Below are 19,585 nucleotides of genomic sequence, written 5' to 3' on the forward strand. Positions count from 1 at the left end.
AGCAGACAGACACCGGGGTTTAAATAAAATAAAAAATTAAAAAGTTCTTTATTGGGTCCAGCACGGTCCTTCCCCGCGGCACGGGCAGCCGCGTGCGCGCGGAGAGGGGGACGGGACGGCCGGGATCACCCCGCGGGGAGGGGCAGGAGGATGGAGGGAGCCCCGGGGGTCCCCGCGGGGCAGGAGAGCACCGGGGCCCCCCGCGAAGGAGGGGACCCCACCAAGGTGAGGCGGGGGGCACAGTGAGGAGAGGCGAGCGGCCGTGGGTGGGTGGGGGTGGCCCCTCCGCACCTCACTGGGCTGCGCTGGAAGTGGTTTTCTTCAGGGTGAAGTTGGTCCAGTTCACGGCCACCTTCTGCCGCGTCTGCTTGGCCGAGTCTAGGCAGAACCTGGCAGGGAGAGGACAGCCCCGGTCAGCCTCCAGCCCATCGGGACCCCCAGCCCCTCTGTGACCCCAGCCCCAGCCAGCTCCCAGCCCCTTCATGCCTAAAGCCCTGCTGGCAGAGCTCAGCCCCATGTAGTTCTCCCCTCACCTTTTGAAATACTCCACTTCTCTGTCAGTCTCGTCCATCTCTGCCCCATCCAGGTCCTTGGGCAGGAACACATCATCTGGGAAAGCAGAGCAGAGGGTCAGCACTGCAGGGCAGGGAGGGGCTGCCAGCTGGGCAAGGGGCCACAGAGAGAATGGTGGCACACAGCAGTGCTCCCAGCACTCACCGATCGAGGTATTGGATTTCTCCACTTTGTTTCGGCTCTTCCTGCTCTTGCCCTTGGGCTGGGGGGAGCCTCCCAGGGTGAGGTGGGTGGCCAGGGCAGGTGGCTGCTGCGGGGCCAGCTCCGGCAGCTCCGCTTTGCCCTCTCCCCTCCGGCCTTTCCACTCGCTGGCTCTCTCCTTGTCCCCCCTGGCAGCGCTGCCACAGGCCCAAGGCTGCCCCTTGTCGCCCTCCCCGGGCTCGGCGCAGCCGCTGGCCCGCGCTGGCTCCGGGGCGCTGGCCTTGAAAGGGTGCTTGGTTCCCAGCACCTGCCCCTTCCCAGCAGGGCTCTCCAGCCGGGCCTGGCCGCTGGGCACGGCCGTGCTGCCCTCTCCTTTCTTTGCCTGCCCGTTCTGCCGCTTGTTCTTCCTCTGCCGGCTCCCCGCGGGCGGCGGCTCCGGCGGCTCCGGCCCCTTGGGCTGCGGCCCCTCCTGGGGCTCCAGGCCCGGCCCGGGGCCGTCCACAGCCGAGTCGGCAGCCTTGGACTGCACCCAGATCATGCGGGACAGGCTGGGCACGGCGCTCAGGCGTTTCACCACGCCATTCTCGGCCGCCGGGGCTGGCGGGGGCTCCCCGGGCCCCTCGGCCCATCGGGGGCCCGGCTCGCCCCGCAGCAGCGTGTGGCTCTTGGCAGGGCCCAGGCTGAGCGGGGCCAGAGCCAGGTCTATGTCCTGCAGGTCAGAAGACCCGTTGAGGTTGGAGAGCAGGTTCTTCTGCTCCAGGACAGCTGCCTTCTTGGGGAAGTCGTTGACATCCAGGTTGAGGTCGTAGACGCTGAAACTGGCCCGGATGGAGTCCTTGATGGTGTTCTTGATCTCCTGCAGCCGGCTGCTGAGGAAGCTGTTCACCCGCTCCAGCTCCAGCTCTGGCCACTCCAGCAGCTTCTCCTCGGCCGGCTCCCTGGCCTGGCTGGCTGCAGGGGCACGCTCTGCCCGCTTCTGGGCCTCTGCCTCCAGCTGGGCTTTCTCCTTCTCCTGCAACATAGGTGCCATGAGGATCATTTGGGCTGGGCCACAGAACCACGGGTGCAGGACACAGAGCTTTGCTCCAGCTTTGACTAACAGCAAACTCAAGGGTAGCTGCTCAGCACAGCTACACCACATCTTCCACAGCCCCTAAACTGTCACATTTTCCCCATGGACACTGCAACAGCTGGACACTGCACACCTGACGCTGCTCTGGGCACCAGGCACCAGAGAGAGCCATGACAGCACTGCCTCTCCCTACCAGAGATGCATGGTGTCAGAATGTGGCATAGAGCAGACCATACAGTGCAGCCCAAAGCACCCAGGAGGGCTGGGCAACCTTCTACAGGAACAGAGGCAGGAAGAGCCCTAGATGGGAACAGGAACTGCTGCCACCTTGGGTGAGAGTGACACACAATTCAAGAACCCAAATGGATGCAAGGGAAAGAAGGAAAAGCACTGCCAGCAGCACAGCCCTGCCCAGCCCTCCTCCTGCAGCCCCAGCCCCTGCCCAGCCTCACCTTCTTCTTCTGCTTGTGCCGTGCCCGCTTGGCTGCCTTGGCACTGTTCAAGGGCTTGGGCTCTGTGCTGTTGATGTAGTCCAGCAGCTCATCCACATTGCGGTGGTCCACAGCGGGCTCTCCTGAGCTGCTGTTGTGCCCCAGTTTTTGTGGCAGCTCCTCTTTTCTCTTGGTGAGGCGAGAGCGCAACTTCTCTCGGATCTCGGCGTAGTTGCGGCTCGTGGGAGCGGCCGGGGGCTGTGCAAGGGGAATGCTGTCAGCCAGACATGAGGGGCAGGCAGCCCCAGCTCCCCCAACAGCCCCCTGTGACCTTCCAGCCACTCCCTTCCCCGCAGTCTCAGCAAGACAAGTCAGCACAGCCCTACTGAGCTCTTCCACCGTGAAGCCACAGGGCTTGGCCGGCTGCTCCGAGCCCTGGGGCCGGGCAGGCGGCTGCGAGTCTCCCGACTCGCAAGGGACCAGCAGGCTGATGAGCAGGGTAGAAAGGAAATGAGGGATGTACGTGCCTGCAGGGAACAGCTGTGGCCAGACCTGCCCACCTCCCACTCTGGGCACAGGGGCTGAGTGGTGTCTCCCCAGCAAAGCAAGGACCAGGAGTGGCTGCAGACCAGCACCTCACTCACCGCATTGTGGCCGAAGAACTCACAGTAGCAGCAGTCACAGAACTTCCCATCTTTCTGGTTGGTGGAGGAGGAGGTGCAGGAACTGCGCTCGGAGCTGCTGTCCTCATCCTCCCCGAGCCCCTCGTCTGCCTCGCAGGGCTGTGGCGGGTGGCAGCTGGTACCGTTTGGGAATTTGTGCCCTTTGCAAGAGGGGTCCCTGAGGAGAAGGGGAGAAGGGTGAGAGGTGAGCAGGTACCAGGATATCTCAGAAATTGCCCCATGCTATGCATGTAGGAACAGCCCTCCTGGGGAAGCTTGTGCCCAAGCAGAAGGATTTGCAGGACAAACCCCCTCCCCTGCATTCTCGTCTTCTGGGGAAGTTGCCCAAGGAGCCCAGAGGAGCAGCAATCTGTCTGTCCCAGCCCTCAGGGCCTCTGGCCAGCAGGAGGCTGGTGCAGCAGAGCCCCAGCGAGCCAGGCCCTGGGCTGGGAGCAGAGCAGAGCATGGTACTCACTGGGGGAATTGGGTAGCACAGGTGAGGAACACTGGGACTGTGCAGCTGCCAGACAAACCCCTGTGAGGCTGGCCCAGCTCACAAGGGCACAGGCTAGCCAGCTCAGACACAGGGAGACCAGGGCACAGCCACAGTGTCATTCCTCAAGATCCAGCTCAGGACCCAAGTGGCTCTCCACAGAGAGAGCTAATTAGCAGAGAGGAAGCAATGTGCTCTCTTCCAGGGCACAGGCAGCCCAAATAGGGCTGGAGGAACAGGTGAGCAGAACAAGGCTTCATCTTCTCGAGGACCTTTGCTCAGTGCCACAGCTGCCTGACAGGCCTCACTGACATAGATCCTGTTGGCCAACTGCAGGTTGGTCAGGGTGTTCCTTTGGGTCTTTTAGCTGGAGGAGAAGCACAGCCTCTTCTGCACCACAGAACCAAAGGACAACAGCAGGAGGAACACGTGCTGGGAAAGAGCTTCACCTTCGGTCTGCAGCAGTGGAACTGGCCCACAAAGACAGCAGCCTCCTGCACCACCATGCCAGGGCGGTCAGTCCCTCCACAGCGAGAAGTGCATCCATGGTCAGGGATGGGAGAAGAGGCATGTGGCCCCACAAGGAGAGGCTGGAAGCAGGCAGGATTTCCCTACTCACCTGTTGGTGCTGGGCAGCTGGTGAGAGGCAGGAGGAGGGATGAGTGCAGTGCTGCAGTGCCCGTTGCAGGGATGAGCACAGCCCGACAGCGGCGGCGGCATCTTCAGCAGGGGCACGTTGGCGGGGGGCAGGTGAGGGCTCTTGCACGGCCCTGGGCTGTGGGAGGCCGCGCTGGCCGGAGGGGACTCGGACACCGGCTTGGGGGCGGCCGCCTGCGCGCTGGGCGCGGGGAAGAGCCCGGCCTGCGACGAGGGGCCCAGCGGGATGTGCGGCGCGGAGCTGAAGGGCCCCGCGTGGGGAGGCGTCTGCTTGGAGGGGATCAGCACCGGGGGCTGCGAGGGGAGGCCCGTGGGACTGTTGGGAGGAGCAGTGAGGTCGGAGTGCTGATGATGCTCTGAGGAGTGGAAGGCCTCACCTGCAGAGAGACAATCAGACATTGGCTGTGCTGCACGGACCAAGACCATGCTCAGAGCCACCCACCACGTTTGCACAAGCTGTTTCTCCTCACAGCTTGGGATAGAAGCCATCTCTGCTCACACAGGGCCTTGGGGTCAGGGTGCCCTCCCCACAGGATGCAGCCCTGCCCCATGGAGAACAGGGCAAGAGGAAAGGCTCTGGAGCAGCAGGGAGGGAAGGGGTGGCCGAGGCCATCCCTGGGCACATACCTGGCGGGGTGGCCCTCCGGCACAAGCTTTTGAACTGCTTCGGCAGCGTCTTGCAGAAGTCGAGTGAGGTAGGCAGAGGCGAGCCCGGCGCGGCGGTGCTGGAGGTGGCAGAGGCCGTGTGGCTGTAGGGACAGGCCTTCAGCCCCGGCGCCATGGCCGACACCTGGCTGGCGCACTCCGGAGACAGAGCAAGGCTGGGGTGCTTGTCACCTGGAAGGAGACCAGAGCTGGGGCTGAATCCCAGCACCATCTGCCTTTTTCACTCAATGTGCTGCTGGTACTGAGATTCAGAGGCTCAGCCTGCCCACCCTTGCCCACAAGGAAACCACCTAAGCCAAGAACTGGGCAGAAAGCTCTGCTCAACCCCACAGCCAGCTTCAGCTCACCTAGTGCAGCGGGGGGAGTCCCAAGGGGGCTGCCCTGCACGGTCCCGTTGGTGTGCTGCGAGTTCCAGAGGCCCGAGAGCTTGTGAGCTGACAAAAACGAGCTGGGGTCCCAGTCCCCTGAGTTCCCGTGGCACGAGGAGGAAGAAGACGAGGAGGAGGAGGAAGAGGAGTGTGAGCCACCCCCACAAGACTGCGACTTGCAGGATGTGTGGGATAACGAGACCTATCAAAGAAAACACAGAATGAAGTGGCTGAGGGGCCACCTTGGCCCCCAGGTGTCAGCTCTGACTCCCCCCATTGCAGCAGGGGCTCAGCTCGTGAACCACTTTAATCACTGTCTTGGGAGTGACAAACACCCCCTCCATCCAACACCAACACAGCCTGGCTCGCAGAGGCTGCGCCATGCCAAGGGCCACACACCTGTGCTGTGTCCCTGTGCTGGTCCCACTCACACCAGGGCAGGGTTAAATAAAGCCAGGCAGGAACCAGCTCCTCTACCCAAACCCCACGCACAGGCAGGCACTTGCCCTGGCAGCCACTGCCTCTCTCTGCGTCATGAAGGGAGCAGCCCTGGGGCTGGGGGACGCGGCACAACGTGCAGCAGAGGAAAGCAGTGGCACTGTCAGCCTTGCCAGCCTGGCGGCTCCAAGCTGCTGGATGAGCCTCCACAGCACAACACACTGCCCCAACAGAGCCTGTCCCTGCTGAGCCAGAGGCGGCCCTGCCAGGGAAGTGAAGGCTGGAATGTCCGGGACACTCAGCTCAGAGTGAGGATAGGACCCACACACACAGTCAGTGCCACAGGGTGGTCAGTGCCCTGTCCCTGCAGCCACAGCCCTGCCCTCCAAACCCCAGCCCCGTGAGCGCGTACCGCCAGGGCCTGCTCCTGCACCGCCCGCCGCTCTTCCTCCTCCACGCTCTTGCGGCAGCTCTGGCAGATCCACAGGGGCATTTCTCCCAGGAGGTTCTGCACGAGCGTTGGCACGAAGTCGGGTGGCAGCCTCTCGCCCGGGGAAACCAGCCCATTGTGGGACGGCCCTCCCCAGTCCTTGCGCTCCCGGTGACAGAGCAGGCAGCAGGTCTGCACGGACTGGTTGGCGGTGGGCAGCACCTGGGGAAGGACACACAGACCGTGAGTCACCCAGGTGTGATCTGGCGCACATGTGGGGCAGTGAAGGAGGCCTCAGGACGCTGACACCAAACCAAGGAAATTCTTACAGGCTACATGTGGTATTGCACCTTCTCCCAGTGGAGCAGAGCAGCCTCAGGCTGACCAGCTGCTGCCAACCTGCCATGTGCCAGCTTGGGAGTGTTTGGACTTCTGGGAAGATCACAGCATGCCAAAGAGCCAGCCTTGCCACCAGCAAGGCTGGGAAGCCATCAGCAACTCCCATCATCACCTCTGGTACAGTGAGACTGAGGGTACTTGCATGGCAAAGCAAGACCCACAGAAATCCCACACAGGGATACGAAGGGTGGGTCTGACAGCCTCAGCTCTCCCTCCTCGCCTATCAAAGATGCCCCCACTGTGTCACCCAAGAGCCCCAAGCCCTCTCTCCCGCCTCTTTGTTCTTCACAGCCAGCGGTGCTGATGCACCAGGGTGGGGTGCAGCCCCCCGTGCCGCTTCATGCTCTCCCTGCACAGGCACAGCCAGGCTGGGGCATCCGTGCAGGAGCCGGGCTGCATCCCTCGGGCTCGCCGGAGCCCTGACAGCCGTGACGAGCCCGGCGTGGCGCGGGCGAGGGGGCCCCCATTGTCTGCCGGCGCAGCGGGGCCCTGCCACAATGAGCCGTGCATTGAACTGCTGCTGCCAAACAGATGGCGTCTGCAGGCTCAAGGTGAAGCAAAGGTCAGAGGCCAAGGAGAGCAGAGTGGGGGCACAGCCCCCCTGCCCACCCACGGCGAGGGGGGAGCAACGGGGCCACCCCGTGTCCCAGCTGACACCGCCACCATGGCGGGTGACACCACGGCTGGTGACACCGTGGCTGTCCCCAATGCACCAGCACATCCACACCCGGCGCCCAGCCCCGCCTCGCTGCCCACAGCCCGGAGCAGGTGGCGGCAGCCAGGTGTGTCCAGCAGGGAGAAGCGCGCTGAATGAGGATGCTGGAGCCACCTGCCATCGCCCAGCGGCGGGGCCGTGCAGGGCCGTGCGGCGCCGGGCCCGCCCGCGGGGCGCTCTGGGAGCGCTCCCAGCCCCATCCGCAGGGATGCTCCGAGCCGGGGGTCGGGGCGGGGATGGGCAGGGCCCGGGGGGGATGGGGTGCGAGGGGCAGGGCGCCGTCCCCGCCCAGGCTGAACCCCCCTCGGAGCCAGCCCCGTGCCCTCCGCAGCGCTACCCCGGTACCTGCGCGCTGCCTCTGCCCGACTCCCCGCCGCTGCCCGCCGCCGCCGCCACCTCAGGCGGGGCGGGCGGTTCCGGTGGTGGTGGCGGCGGGGGAGGCCCGACGTCGGGACCCGCCATCCTGTCACGGCGAGGCCCGGAGCCACCTGCCGCCGCTGCCGTCGCCGTTGCCGCCGTTGCCGCCTTGTTCCGCCGGCGAGTCATGGCGAGCCCGCCGCAGCCAGGACAACAGCCAATATGGCGGCGCGGCCCGTCCGGCCCCTGCCCGCGGGAAGGAGGGAGGGAGGGAGGGGGGAAACGCTCGGGGACGTGAAGCCGCCGCCGCCATCTTGGGTGAGGGCAGCGCTGCGCCCCCTAGCGGGCAGGGGGAGCGGCGGCAGCGCCGCGGGTTCGAATCCGCCCCGAGCCCCGAGGCTCCCGCGGGTCATAAAGGGAAATCGGGGGTGCATCGCGATCGAGTCCCCAGCTGCATCATCAGAGTGCAGCTCCTTCGGTTCGAACTGAAAGAGAGCAGGATTAGGTTAGATATTAGGAAAAAATTCTTCCCTGCGAGGGTGGGGAGATACCCAGGCTGCCCAGAGAAGCTGTGGCTGCCCCCGGTCTGGAGGTGTTCAAGGCTGGGCTGGACGGGGCTTGGAGCGACCTGATATAGTGAAAAGTGTCCCTGCCATTGCAGTGGGATGGAACGAGATGATCTTTAAAGGTCATTTCCAGACTTCTCTATGATTCTGCACAGGACATAAGAATTTCACCCTGTGCCTGAGAGCATTGTCCAAATGCTCCAGGATCTCTGTCAGCCTTGGGGCCATGATTGCTTCCCTGGGGAGCTTGTTCGGTGCCTGCCCACGCTCTGGGCAAAGAACCTTTTCCTAATATCCAAACTAAACTTCCCCTGACACAGCTCTAGCCATTCCCTCGGGTCCTGTTCCTACCACAGAGAGCAGAGATTGGAGCTGCCCTCGGCTGCCCCTCCTGAGGCAGCTGCAGCCCATAATGAGGTCTCTCCTCAGTCTCCTCTTCTCCAGACTGAACAGACCAAGGGACTTCAGCAGCTTTTCATGTGACTTCCCCTCTAGACTCTTTGCAGCCTCCTTTGGACACTCTCTAATCGCTTTATTCTTCTTTTATTGTGGTTCCCAGATCTGTGAGGACCTGTAGGACAAGCAGGGCTCCAATCTCACTGAGTGCTCAGGGATCCCCCATCCAGGGGAACCAGGACATGGCTGAAAACAGAGCCGGGGTCTGTGGGGTACACAGGGAGCCCCAAGAGCGGGGCCAGTCCCACACCTGCACCCATCCAGCACAGCCGGGGCTCTGCCATGACTCAGGGACTTTCTGAAGCCGAGGAGGTGCCGCTGCCGTGTTTGTTCAACCATCCTCCACGGATTCTTTACCCATGATTCCACCCCATTAGGCTTCCAGCCACCTGAATTATCGGCACCCACATCCTGTGGCCAGCAGTGCCAGGTGTGGAGCAAACACGTCCTTTGGCACAGCTGGGGTGGTTTGCTGTGGCCAACGCCCCGAATATCCCCCGGCACCTCTTCTTGGCCACTTGATTGCTCTTTGTCCCACCGAGGGGCCACTTTATCCCCTTCCCACTGCATTACCCCGCTCCGCACCCCGTGGTGCCTGTGGGTGCTTCTCCCGGCGTTCCCCATCACCCTGGGAATGCTGTGGGAAGCGCCGGGGTGTCCCTGCCCCTGGATTGTTGGGCTGCATGGAGAGAGGAACCGGGGGAGGATAGCCAGGGCTGCAGTCGGGAATTTGAGACGGGAACCAAGACCGGGAAGGAAAGCCGGCGGTGAAACCCATCCCGCCCCACGGCAGACGCGCCCTCACCCTTCCCATCACAGAGAACCGGTCCGTCGAGGAGCGGACGGGCCGTCCCGGTGCCGGGACTGGGCGGACCCGCTCCGATCCGCCCCGCGGGCGGTGCCCGGTGCCGACCCGCCCCGTCGGCGAGCGGCGGGCGCGGGGAGCCGGGCGGCGGCAGAGCTGCGGGACGCGCCATGCTGCCCGCTGCCCTCCGCCGATGGCTCCGCCGACCCAAGGTGAGACCGGGGGGGTCGGACCGGGCCGCCCTCTCTGCGCCCGGGACCGGCGGACGAGCCCGTCGGGGTGATCCAGGAGCTGCGGCCATCCCGGGGGCAGCGGGGGCGGCCGGGGTCACTCGTGGTGGAGCGGGAGGAGGAAGCGGGGGGCTCCGGGGGGCCTTTCCCGGTGTTTACAGGCACGCACGGATCGGTGCCAGAGCTGCCGGGATGCGGCTGAGCTTGTTCATCCTGCTCTGCCCCCGGGGAAACTGAGGCACGGGTGGGTGGGGAGGGCGGCGCTCTCCGGGAGGAGCCAGAGCTGCCGTGGGAGGTCCCACGTACCTGCCCCGATAGGTGTTTGTGGATCCGCGGGCTCCGATCCCCCTGCGACCGCGGGAACGGGAGTTTGGGATCCCGCTGGAGCAGCACATGGAGATGCGGGGTGTCCCCGCCATCAATCACCGCTCTGCCCTTCCCGCAGCGCTCCGACCCACGCCTGCTCTCCCAGTTCTTCTTTGCCGACGAGAGGGTGACACGGGTGGTGGCCGAGATCAACGGGCTGGACGCCGAGCTGGACCCGCAGCAGTACCTGGTGCTCCTCAACCAGCTCCACCTCAGCCAGGTACGGGGCCGGCCCGGAGGCCGCTGTCACTCGGCCCCCCCGAGGCCGCGGTGACACCCCTGCCGTCCCCAGGCTCACCTGCTGGCCGTCCTGGAGCGCATCATGGACGAGTGCATCCCCACGCAGCGCCACAGCCGGGACTACCTGGTCAAGTTCCCCGAGGAGCTCTTGGTGGACAACCTGGGGAACCACATGCTGTTTGCTGCCGAGGTGAGCCCGGGGCCATGGACACGCCACGGGAGCTGACCCTGGGGGCCGGCATTGACAGTGCCTGTCCCGGCAGTGTCTCCTGGCTGGGACCTTCCTGGAGATGGAGGAGTCAGACGGGGCCCAGCTGCGGCCCCAGGCCAGGAATCTGCTCTGCAGCCTGGAGCTGGTCCGGACCGTGCTGCGGGAGCAGAGCCTGAGCCAGCCCAGCTCCTACCCAGAGCCTGTCCGGGCTGTGCTCATCCAATTCGACCGGCTCTTTGCAGAGTTTGAGCTGAGGTAAGGGGCAGGGTGAGGCTGCTGGGGTCCTGGTGGCTGTGCCAGGGCTGTAGGGGCCTCACAGTCTCCCCGTCTCTCCAGCTACGTGTCCTCGCTGGTGGCAGTGAAGTCTCCTGATGAGATCTACAGGCAGCAGGAGATCATCGTGCTCTTCTGTGAGACCGTGGAGAGGTGAGTGAGGGCACTGTGTGTCAGGTGGGGTCTGCAGGGACTCCAGCCCCAAGGATGGGCAGCCTCCCTAGACTCAGATCCCTGTAAGGGTGTCTGTGTGTCCCCAGAGCCCTGCACCTGGGCTACCTGACCCAGGAGATGATCGATGGCTATGAGCCACTGCTGATGTTCACCATCCCTCGCCTGGCCATTATCAGGTGGGTGCAGCAGCCCCTGGTATGTTCCCTGCACTGTACCAGCCCCTTCTCCTCATGGGGACTTGGGCTCCCAGGCAACCCCTGATATGAGATGGGCTCTATCCCCTCACAGTGGTCTCCTCATCTATCCCGAGGGACCCCTCAGCCTGGAGCGGAGCCCTGAGGAGATGTCCCGGGTCTTCAGCCCCTTCTACAACCTCCTGAAGAAGATCAGGTGTGCAGTGAGGGGCACTGGGTGGGGCTGTGGGGCAGCAGTGGGTCCTGACATGGGGCTGATGCCAACCCCTCGCTGCAGGGACCTGTTGCGGGTGCTGTCAGCAGAGGAGCTCTGCGTGCTGGAGAGGAGCCTGTGCACAGCCGAGCAGGAGGAGCCCTGCAGTCCAGAGGCGCCCCCAGCCTGGGGGGCAGCTGTGCCCAGTGTGGACCCTCCTGCTCCCTTCAGTCTTCTGGAGGTCCCTAATGCCACCCAACCACTCCCCACCCGCACGACACGAGTGGGACCCCCCAGTGCAGTGGGTGATCTGGGCACTGACTGGCATCAAGGGTGTGCAGAGGGCCAAGATGGCAAATCCCTGTCCACTGGGACGGGGGTATCTCACACCATCCCTGGTGTAATGGTCAGCTCCCCCCTGCGCAGCCCCCAGCCCCTGGGGAGCAGCCCAGGGGTGGGGGTCAGTGCCGCCCCCGGTGCCCGCTGCTCGGAGCTGCGCTCCCGCTACAGCAGCACCAAGGACATGCTGCACACCCTCTTCGTCTGCATCTCGGGTGAGTGAGTGACCCCCAGGCCAGCCCCCAGCACCCCGATCCCCCAGCACCCTGATCCCCCAGCACCCTGACACCCCAGCACCCTGATCCCCCACAGCACTCTGATCCCCCCCAGCACCCTGATCCCCCACAGCACTCTGATCCCCCCAGCACCCTCATACCTCCAGCACCCTGATCCCCCACCCTCCTGCTGCAGGGGTGGCCGATCAGCTCCAGACCAACTTTGCCAGTGACATGCGAAGCATCTTGAAAACGGTCTTCAAGATCGTGTGCTCCCAGGCGGAGCCCTCAGAGGAGCAGAGTTACAACAGTGAGTAATCCCCAGGGACATGTGGCACTGCTCCTCTCTGCCCTGCCCATCGCCCATCCCTGGTGAGACAAGGCCACAGCCCTAGGCTTGGGAAAAACGTGGCCATTGTGCCCGCCCAGCTCCTGCTTGGCTGGACCACAACCTTTGTCCCCACAGAGGAGAAAGATGGTGACTCGCGTGTGACAGAGGCTCCTCGTGTGGCTGACTGCCCGCTGTGCTCCAGCCCTGCAGAGGCTGCCAGGCTCCGGAGGGCAGGTGAGGAGCTGCCCAGGTGCTGTGCCTCTGGGGCAGGGGGTGAGGCTGGGCTGATCCTGCCCCATCCTGCCTTAGGGGTCTGGCTGTGAGGGGAACCAGGCTGAGGGGGTTTTATTGATGTGCTTTGCCCAGCAGGTGCCCATCCCCTGCCCGAGTGGGTGCCCGACAGCACATGCAGCCAGTGCTCTGCCTGCCGCTCGCCCTTCACGCTGCTGCGTCGCCGGCACCACTGCCGCAGCTGTGGGAGGGTAGGACGTGGTTGGGATGGGGCATGGGGGGTTCCTGAGGGATCCAGCTCTGCTCAGCCCCTCTCTGGCCTCTCTGCAGATCTTCTGTGCCCGCTGCTCACCGAACACCGCCGTGCTGCCCTACTACAGCCAGAGCAAACCCGTCCGTGTCTGCACCCACTGCTACAGCACGCACCTCCCGCCCGTGTCCCGCTGTGCCCGGAGCCAGTGAGAGCCCCTCTGCCCGATCTGCAGCGCAGGAGCCGCACAGCTGGTGCCCAGGGCCGCTCCGGGGCTGCCGGGCAGCGCCTCGGCCCCGTGGCTCTGCTCAGAGCTCGGTGGGCATGGGGCAGGACCCCCCCACCTGGCGTTGGGCTCCCCCCGGTGCACAGGGGCAGGACCCCACGCACGGCGGCAGCCCGTGCGGAGTGATGGTGGGCGCAGGACCGCCTCTCCTGGAGCACCTGGCCTGCCCTGCTATGGGTGAGCTGCTGTGCACCTGCCCCCGGCTGGAAATGTGCTTCGTGGTGGTTTTTTTTCAGGTGAACTTTGGCTGCTGTTGGGCCCGGGGCAGAGTCTCCCCCCGGGGCCTGGCCTGAGAAGGTGCAAACAGCCCTCACATGACAGCGGGTGCCCCGGGGCCGCCCGTGCCGTGCCGTGCCGTGCCCAGGAGCTGGGGCCCGGCGCTCCCCTTCCCTACCTATCGCCTCCACCCCATGGATTTTAATAAAGAGATAATAAACCCGTCTGTCTGGGCCGTGTGGCGCTGGGCCGCGGCGATCCCGGGCGCGCTGGTGGGCGCGGGCGGTGTGGGAACACGCGTGGGCTCGGTGGGGCGGGGGACGAGGGGCTGGGGCAGCGGGGCGAGCGCGCTCCCGCTCGGGCGGACATGGGCGCGCTCCCCCACGGGCTGGCGTGGGCGGGCGCACCTCTCTGGGGGCGTGGCCTTTGTGGGCGTAGCCATAGAGGTGACAATTGCTTAAACCCAACATGGGCGTGGCCCGGGCATGGGGGCGTGGCCAGCGCCGTCCCCTCCCGCCGATTCAAATTTGAAGCACGCGCTTTCCCGCCTGAATTTGTTTGCCCGCCGAGGTGACGTCAGCGGCGCGGGGCGCCCCGCAGCCAATGAGCGCGCGGCGCGCGGCCCCCCCAGCGTCCCGCCATGGAGCCCGCGGGCAGCCGCATCCAGGTGCTGCTGCAGGCGGCCGAGTTCCTGGAGCACCGCGAGCACCGGCACCCGCTCGGCCTGGCCGGGGCCGAACACGGCTACGCCGCTCTCTGCCCCGCGCCGCCGCGCCGGGCCGTGGGCAGCGTCAGGTGAGCGGTGGATGAGTAGGTGGGTGGGTGACAGCGGGCGGTGGCGGCGGTGCTGATCAGCCGGGTCTCTCCCGCAGGTCGGTGCACAACGCGCTGGAGAAGCACAGGTACGGGGGCGTGGGGGGAGAGCGGCGGGGCAGGGGGTGGTAGGGCCCGTTCCTCTCCCCTGGCTGACCCCCGTGTCGTTCCCGCCGTGCCCGTTGGCAGGAGAGCCCAGCTCCGGTGCTGCCTGGAGCGGCTGAAGCAGCAGGTGCCGCCGGGCGTGGGGCCGGCCCGTTCCACCACGCTGAGCCTCCTGCACCGCGCCCGGCTCCACATCCAGGTGAGCGGGGTGGTGGCACCGGCAGCGCTCGGGAGGTCCTGGGTGGCAACAGGGCCGCCCAGCTCGGTCCCCGCTCACGGCTCACCGGGCCCCCACAGAGGCTGGAGGAGCAGGAGCTGAGGGCACGAAGGGCCAAGGACCGACTGCGGGACCGGCAGCGGAGCCTGCAGCGGCGGCTGGAGTCGCTGCTCGTGCCCGCTGATGGGGAACGGGCACGGGCTGACAGCCTGGACTCCTCCCGGCTCTCAGAGCCCTCCGAGGAAGGTAAGGGAAAGAAAGGGGAGAGAAAGAACGAGGGTGGGCAGGGAGGGAGAGCAGCCAAGGGCCTGACCCGGCCTTCCTCATGCGCAGAGGATGCCGAGGTAGAGGTGGATGGTGTGGTGTTCAGCGGGGACCTGCTGCCCGGCTTTGGCACCGGCAGGGAGCACAGCTACTCCAGCCCGCACAGCCCCGCCTCCTGACGGCGCCCGCTGCCTTCCCTGCGCTGCCTGCCCGCCTCTTTCCTGCTGGAAACCCGGCCCCGGCCAGCCTCGGCACAGCTGCCGGGCTAAGGGGCCACAGATGGGGGCAAGAGTCCAGCCCTACCCCCGCACGGCTGGGTGGCACTGGCTGTGGCACTGGGTGCGTGGGGCTGGCACTGCGCTGTGGCACCTGCTGTGCACCACAAGGCACTGGAAGAGGTGCTGGAAGAAGGCCCAGCTGTCACTGAGGACTCTCCTGCCTCCCCCTGTGCACCCACGGGCAGTCTGGGGGCTGCCTGGTGTGGGTATAGGGCAGTGCTGCCCACTGCAGACACGACTACAGAAAAGCTCTCCTGCCCCTGGAGCGCCAGGAAGGGGAAATGAGTGCATTAAGGAACCTCTCTTCCTGCTCCTGCAGCCACCCCGCTCTCTTGTACAGACCCGACACTTTTATAGTAAAAGCACTTGGTAAAACCCTGGCCTGTGTCTTCCCTGCAGAAAGCTGCACCCCCAGAGTGCAGAGCAGCCCTGGGCTCTGTTCTAGCCAGGCCAGCCTCAGCCAAATCAGAGATGGGAGGAGATTCTTTAATGATAATTACATCTCAGAAAGGGTCAAGCAGCAGCTGATTGTCAGACTTATACAGTTTCTTTAAAAATATAAAATCTAAGGAGTCTCCTATCTGTCCTGGTGCAGCTGGCCCCTCACACGTACTGCTTCTTCTTGGTGGCTGCCTTGCTTGCCAGGTCCTTGGCTTTCTCCGTAGCAGCCAGAGCTGTTTCCTTGGCTTTCTCGGTCGCTTCCTTGGCTGTCTCCACCAGTGTTTTGGATGGAGCTTCTCCTACAACATGGAAGCCATTAACCCCCCAGGAGTGCCGGCCAGACCGGCCCTGCCACCCCAGCACTTCCCCACACGGGGAGGAAGATGAGCCCGGCGCTCCTGCCCCCAGCAGGTCAGGGCACGTCCGAAGGGGAACCACAGGGGCGTGACTGTCACCACGTTCCACCCCCTCCTGCCTGCACAACACCCGTGCCCGGCCCTGCAATCACTGCTGGCCTGATCCACTCAGGGCAGAGCAGGCTGTGCCAAGACACAGGGCAAAGGATGGGGTGAGGATTTCACAGTCAGATTAGTTCAAGCAGCAACCTGCCCATGGACTGGAGTGTTCCCAGTGTGACCTCTAACTCCAAGAGACCCATCCCGCTCAGCCCCAGCCTGCCCTTGGTGCCCACCTTGCATTTTTGCTAGCACATATTCAAATCCCTTAGTGCTCTTGGTCACGTTGCTTTTGAACCTGGCCAGACCAAACTCCTGCAAGAGAAAAGTCAGTGAAGGTGTGAGACCTGTCACACACACAGTCCCTGGGGCTTTATCCTAGCTTGGAAAAATCACAGTGACTTTCACAGTGATGGTTCTGGGTGCCTCAAGAGCTCATGAGGATAGGGGGGAACAACGGGAAAGGGTGTAAAACCAGCACAAGGGAAGGGTAGAGCAGGGGCGAGCAGCAACTTTACTGCTTGAGCTCACCTGGATGGCCCGCGAGACGCCGAAAAGGCTGGAGGATACCCAGGCTTCCCGCTTGACCTCGGTCCAGTTGCTGTTCTCGGGGTTCACCCGGTACTCGCAGCGCTCCTCCACCACCTGCGGGAGGCACAGCCCGGCCGTGGGCACTGCTGGGTCCCCTCCACCCCACACACACCGCCCAGCCCAGCGCCTACCATGAGACGAGCGTGGTTGATGTTCCAGGTGAATGTGGTCATGGTTCGGTTCTTGGGGTCCACGATAGAGTCCTCCAGGATGTAGACGGAGTGGGCGACATTGGCTGGGAAGAAGCGCTCTGCCCAGCGCGGCATCCGGTTGGTCTTGGTCAGGAGCCGCCGAGAGAGCAGCTTGTGGTCCGGCGTCACCTCCCGGTGCACGATGTCTTCGGTCAGGACATGTTTGCTAAAATGGGGAAGGAAACATCACGCCCTGCTCCTCGCCAACTCCCCCCGGGGCTGGCAATCGCCAGGAACCGAACGATTAATGCAGGGAGGGCACCGGGGGTGCGGGACACCCATCCCCGCCGGCCAGAGCCCGCGAGACCCCCGGGAACGGGCTGGGCTGGGGACCGGGCGTGGCACCGATCCCGGGTGGGACCGAGCGGCGGAAGGAGGCGGGGGTCGGGGAGGGCCCCGGCGCACCTGTAGGGGTTGGGGTAGCGCTGCCAGAAGGCGGCGAACACCTGGTCCCAGGGCCCCTTGAGGACGCCCAGGCTGGCGCAGTATTTCCCCATCGGGGCCGCCGCTCAGGCCCGCGCCTGCTGGGCGGCCGCCATGCGGCCCGCGCGCCCCGCCCCGCCCCGCCGCGCGCTTCCGCCCCGCACTGCGCACTTCCGGCACGCCCCGCCTTGTTCCGGTCCCGCCCCGCCCGGTTCCGGCCCCGCCCCGGCCGGTGCGGCCCCGCCCCGCGGCGGCGGCGGCGCGAGGATGAGCGGGAGGCGGGTGGACGCCAAGGTGGTGCTGCTGGGGCAGGAGGGGGTGGGCAAGAGCAGCCTCGTGGAGCGCTGCGCCCACGGCCGCTTCCGCGCCGGGCCCTACCAGAACGTGAGTGACACCCGGCACCGCGCGGCCCCGGCGGGGCGCCCCCGCGTCTCCCTCGCCTCCCCGGGATGAGCCCCTCCCGTGGCACCCCCGCGTCCTGCCCGTGGTTTCCCCGTTTCCGCGCCGTGTCCCCGGGATGCTGCCACCCACGTCTGTGGGACGGCGTCCCCTCGCGTTGTCCCCGCCGTGTCCGGGCTGGGACCCGCCACATCCCTCCCGCCCCCGCGGGTCGGTCCCCGCGCGTCTCAGCCTCATTCCGCACGCCCCGGGGTGAATTCCCCCGTGTCCCTGCCCCGGTTTCCACCGTGTTCCCAGGGTAGGTGCCCCCGCATGCCCGGGCCGGTTCCCATCGCTTCTCTTGCTTTGCTTGCAGACGATCGGAGCCGCTTTTGTGGCCAAGGTGATGACCGTGGGGGACCAGACTGTGACCCTGGGCATCTGGGTAAGTGCAGGGCTGTGCCAGCGCCCCGCTGACATCCCTGACCACCCCTGGTGAGGGACCCGGGACCCTCCGACCCTGTCACTTGCCTGTCGCCCCCAGGACACGGCGGGCTCGGAGCGCTATGAGGCCATGAGCCGCATCTACTACCGGGGAGCCCGGGCTGCCGTGGTCTGCTACGGTAAGGGCACGGGGAATGGAAGGGGAAGGAGCTGGAGGCTGCAAAGGGCCCGGGCCGGGGTGGTGGTGGTGACACCGATGGGTCGGGCACTGAGGGGCAGTGTCACCAGACCCGATTGCTCCCCCCAGATCTCACCGACAGTGGCAGTTTCCAGCGAGCCAAGTTCTGGGTGAACGAGCTGCAGAACTGTGAGGAGGTACGGGGGTCTGGGGGCTGTGAAGCCTCCCCAGAGCACAAGGGGCTGGTGGTGGGGACCATCCCTCCCATCCCTGTTCCCGCCGCAGGGCTGCCGGATCTACCTGTGTGGCACCAAGAGCGACCTGCTGGAGGAGGACAGGAGGAAGAGGGGGGTTGACTTCCACGACGTGCAGGACTACGCTGATGGTACGGGCGGTGTTCGCCCTTCCCGGGCCCAGGAGCTTTGAGTGGGTGGGGAGTGAGGGAGGCTTGAGCTGCTGTTCCCACACGAGGAGCTCTGCCCTTGCCGTGGGCCCGCAGCAGGTCCAATGGCACCGGGGCTCCCTGTATGGTGAGGCACAGGCTCTGCCAGGGACCTCCCTGGGCACGCCGTGTCCTGACAGAGGCAGGCTCGTGGCCAGCTGGGCCAAGGGGCCGGGAGCCCTGCCCTGTGTCCCTGCCAGCCTGCTGTCAGCAGCTGTGCCCAAGGGGTGACTCTGGGGCAGACATGCCCATGGAGCTCTATCTGCTGAACCTGCAGCAAGTGCCAACCTGGGTCCTCATTTCAGAGATCAAAGCAGACCTCTTTGAGACCTCCAGTAAAACGGGCCAGAGCGTGGGTGAGTAGGTCTTTGCTGGGGCTGTGTCCTGGCTGAGCTGGGGACTCTGTCTGCCAGGGGGGCACCCACACCTGCCATACCTCCTCTGCCCCCAGATGAGCTGTTCCAAAAGGTGGCTGAGGACTACGTCAACTTCTCCGCCTTCCAGGTGATGACAGGTGAGTAGGAGCTGTCCCTCCCCTGGCGCCCTTCCCTGTGCCTCTGGGTGCAGAGCATGAGCTCTGGGGGTCTGGCAGTGCTTCCCTTGGGGCTGCTGTGGCTCCATGCCAGGGATTGTCTCACAGAGTTTGAGTTCCATCACAGCATCCTCCTGCCTGCTCAGGCCAGGCTCAGCACATCCACCCAGCTGGCTCATGGTGACCTTTGGCAGCTGGGAGCCTTGCTGGGCTGCAGGACCAGCCCTGCCCAGGCATGCTCAGCCTGGCTGTGCCTCCTGCCCTGGGCTGGGCCGTGCTGTGTGAGCTGTGCCATGACCCTGAACCTCAGCACTTCTCCACGGGGCACCAAACCCTCCCCAGGGCACCTGCCCACAGCTGGGACCAGCAGCTTTGGTGGCGTGGACCTGCCAGCAGCCTGTCGCTCCCGCTCTCTTCCAGAGGACAAGGGTGTCAACCTGAGCCAGAGGAACAGTCCCTACTTCTACAGCTGTTGCCACCACTGAGCCCCCGTGCCAAAAGGGAATTGCTGCTGCCGGATGGGCAGCTGGCGCTCACCGGACTGCTCCGGGTTTTTACCTGCTGTGTTTTAGCTGTTGGGCCTGGCTCCAGCCCAGCCTCCGGACTGCTCTCCTGGCACACAGAGCGGCACAGCGCTGCCGTGCCCGGCCAGGAACCATGGACTGTCACTCTGGGCACCCCCTCCCTGCCACCTGTGGTGTTTGTGGGAGCTGTGGTGGCCCAGCAGTGGCCAGTAACTTATTCTCTCAGAGATGCTCGATTCTTTGCAGATTTATTTAAGCGTCTTCTCTCGAGGTGTACAATGTAAATAAAACGCGTTGTGGTCTGAGCCGTACCCCCCTGCGTGCCAGGCCC

General features: G+C 65.2%; 5 protein-coding genes across 6 annotated transcripts; 3 read left to right on the plus strand and 2 right to left on the minus strand.

Moving 5' to 3' along the window:
- Positions 1 to 18: 18 nt before the first annotated feature.
- Positions 19 to 7,730, minus strand: FAM193B (family with sequence similarity 193 member B). Its single transcript, XM_074552280.1, is given in 11 exon segments — positions 19 to 389; positions 534 to 609; positions 718 to 1,726; positions 2,239 to 2,475; positions 2,862 to 3,057; positions 3,992 to 4,406; positions 4,657 to 4,866; positions 5,043 to 5,265; positions 5,914 to 6,153; positions 7,391 to 7,598; positions 7,600 to 7,730. Coding segments are annotated over 11 exon segments (3,027 nt in total). The 5' UTR covers positions 7,716 to 7,730; the 3' UTR covers positions 19 to 292.
- LOC102068019 (lateral signaling target protein 2 homolog) lies at positions 7,686 to 13,203 on the plus strand. The gene is made up of 12 exons (XM_074552287.1): positions 7,686 to 9,441; positions 9,905 to 10,045; positions 10,118 to 10,255; positions 10,329 to 10,531; positions 10,613 to 10,702; positions 10,810 to 10,899; positions 11,012 to 11,113; positions 11,195 to 11,664; positions 11,861 to 11,974; positions 12,131 to 12,229; positions 12,365 to 12,477; positions 12,557 to 13,203. Exons 1-12 carry the CDS (start codon positions 9,400 to 9,402, stop codon positions 12,686 to 12,688), a joined length of 1,734 nt encoding a protein of 577 aa, XP_074408388.1. The 5' UTR covers positions 7,686 to 9,399; the 3' UTR covers positions 12,689 to 13,203.
- A 374-nt stretch (positions 13,204 to 13,577) lies between these two features.
- On the plus strand, positions 13,578 to 15,229 carry MXD3 (MAX dimerization protein 3). Its single transcript, XM_074552301.1, has 5 exons — positions 13,578 to 13,773; positions 13,851 to 13,880; positions 13,981 to 14,095; positions 14,194 to 14,359; positions 14,447 to 15,229. Exons 1-5 carry the CDS (start codon positions 13,619 to 13,621, stop codon positions 14,554 to 14,556), a joined length of 576 nt encoding a protein of 191 aa, XP_074408402.1. The 5' UTR covers positions 13,578 to 13,618; the 3' UTR covers positions 14,557 to 15,229.
- Positions 15,128 to 16,916, minus strand: PRELID1 (PRELI domain containing 1). Its single transcript, XM_074552300.1, has 5 exons — positions 16,739 to 16,916; positions 16,274 to 16,499; positions 16,083 to 16,196; positions 15,788 to 15,866; positions 15,128 to 15,395 (listed from the first exon to the last, which is right to left on the minus strand). Exons 1-5 carry the CDS (start codon positions 16,828 to 16,830, stop codon positions 15,259 to 15,261), a joined length of 648 nt encoding a protein of 215 aa, XP_074408401.1. The 5' UTR covers positions 16,831 to 16,916; the 3' UTR covers positions 15,128 to 15,258.
- Positions 16,917 to 16,948: 32 nt separating this feature from the next.
- RAB24 (RAB24, member RAS oncogene family) lies at positions 16,949 to 19,565 on the plus strand. 2 transcript variants are annotated; one of them, XM_074552298.1, is made up of 8 exons: positions 16,951 to 17,140; positions 17,511 to 17,579; positions 17,679 to 17,757; positions 17,886 to 17,953; positions 18,042 to 18,141; positions 18,504 to 18,554; positions 18,650 to 18,712; positions 19,151 to 19,565. In XM_074552298.1, exons 1-8 carry the CDS (start codon positions 17,024 to 17,026, stop codon positions 19,213 to 19,215), a joined length of 612 nt encoding a protein of 203 aa, XP_074408399.1. In that variant the 5' UTR covers positions 16,951 to 17,023; the 3' UTR covers positions 19,216 to 19,565. The 2 variants fall into 2 exon arrangements, with proteins under 2 accessions (XP_074408400.1, XP_074408399.1); XM_074552299.1 differs by lacking the exon at positions 18,504 to 18,554 and having other exon boundaries at positions 16,949 to 17,140; positions 18,612 to 18,712.
- The last annotated feature ends 20 nt before the right edge of the window (positions 19,566 to 19,585 follow it).

Source organism: Zonotrichia albicollis, chromosome 15 (genome assembly GCF_047830755.1).
Source record: "Zonotrichia albicollis isolate bZonAlb1 chromosome 15, bZonAlb1.hap1, whole genome shotgun sequence".
NCBI classification, from domain to species: Eukaryota; Metazoa; Chordata; class Aves; order Passeriformes; family Passerellidae; genus Zonotrichia; species Zonotrichia albicollis.

What these genes read in the sequence shown, in the direction of transcription:
- RAB24 (XM_074552298.1), top strand. Translation starts at nt 17,024, where the DNA reads ATGAGCGGGAGGCGGGTGGACGCCAAGGTGGTGCTGCTGGGGCAGGAG. An exon ending in CTGTGACCCTGGGCATCTGG is followed by an intron (nt 17,580 to 17,678) that starts GTAAGTGCAGGG and finishes TGTCGCCCCCAG; the next exon opens with GACACGGCGGGCTCGGAGCG. An exon ending in CGCCTTCCAGGTGATGACAG is followed by an intron (nt 18,713 to 19,150) that starts GTGAGTAGGAGC and finishes GCTCTCTTCCAG; the next exon opens with AGGACAAGGGTGTCAACCTG.
- LOC102068019 (XM_074552287.1), top strand. Translation starts at nt 9,400, where the DNA reads ATGCTGCCCGCTGCCCTCCGCCGATGGCTCCGCCGACCCAAG. An exon ending in ACATGCTGTTTGCTGCCGAG is followed by an intron (nt 10,256 to 10,328) that starts GTGAGCCCGGGG and finishes CTGTCCCGGCAG; the next exon opens with TGTCTCCTGGCTGGGACCTT. An exon ending in CCTCGCCTGGCCATTATCAG is followed by an intron (nt 10,900 to 11,011) that starts GTGGGTGCAGCA and finishes ATCCCCTCACAG; the next exon opens with TGGTCTCCTCATCTATCCCG.
- MXD3 (XM_074552301.1), top strand. Translation starts at nt 13,619, where the DNA reads ATGGAGCCCGCGGGCAGCCGCATCCAGGTGCTGCTGCAGGCGGCCGAG. An exon ending in AACGCGCTGGAGAAGCACAG is followed by an intron (nt 13,881 to 13,980) that starts GTACGGGGGCGT and finishes GCCCGTTGGCAG; the next exon opens with GAGAGCCCAGCTCCGGTGCT. An exon ending in CTCAGAGCCCTCCGAGGAAG is followed by an intron (nt 14,360 to 14,446) that starts GTAAGGGAAAGA and finishes CCTCATGCGCAG; the next exon opens with AGGATGCCGAGGTAGAGGTG.
- PRELID1 (XM_074552300.1), bottom strand. Translation starts at nt 16,830, where the DNA reads ATGGGGAAATACTGCGCCAGCCTGGGCGTCCTCAAGGGGCCCTGGGAC. An exon ending in CGCTACCCCAACCCCTACAG is followed by an intron (nt 16,500 to 16,738) that starts GTGCGCCGGGGC and finishes TCCCCATTTTAG; the next exon opens with CAAACATGTCCTGACCGAAG. An exon ending in TGTGCTAGCAAAAATGCAAG is followed by an intron (nt 15,396 to 15,787) that starts GTGGGCACCAAG and finishes TCCATGTTGTAG; the next exon opens with GAGAAGCTCCATCCAAAACA.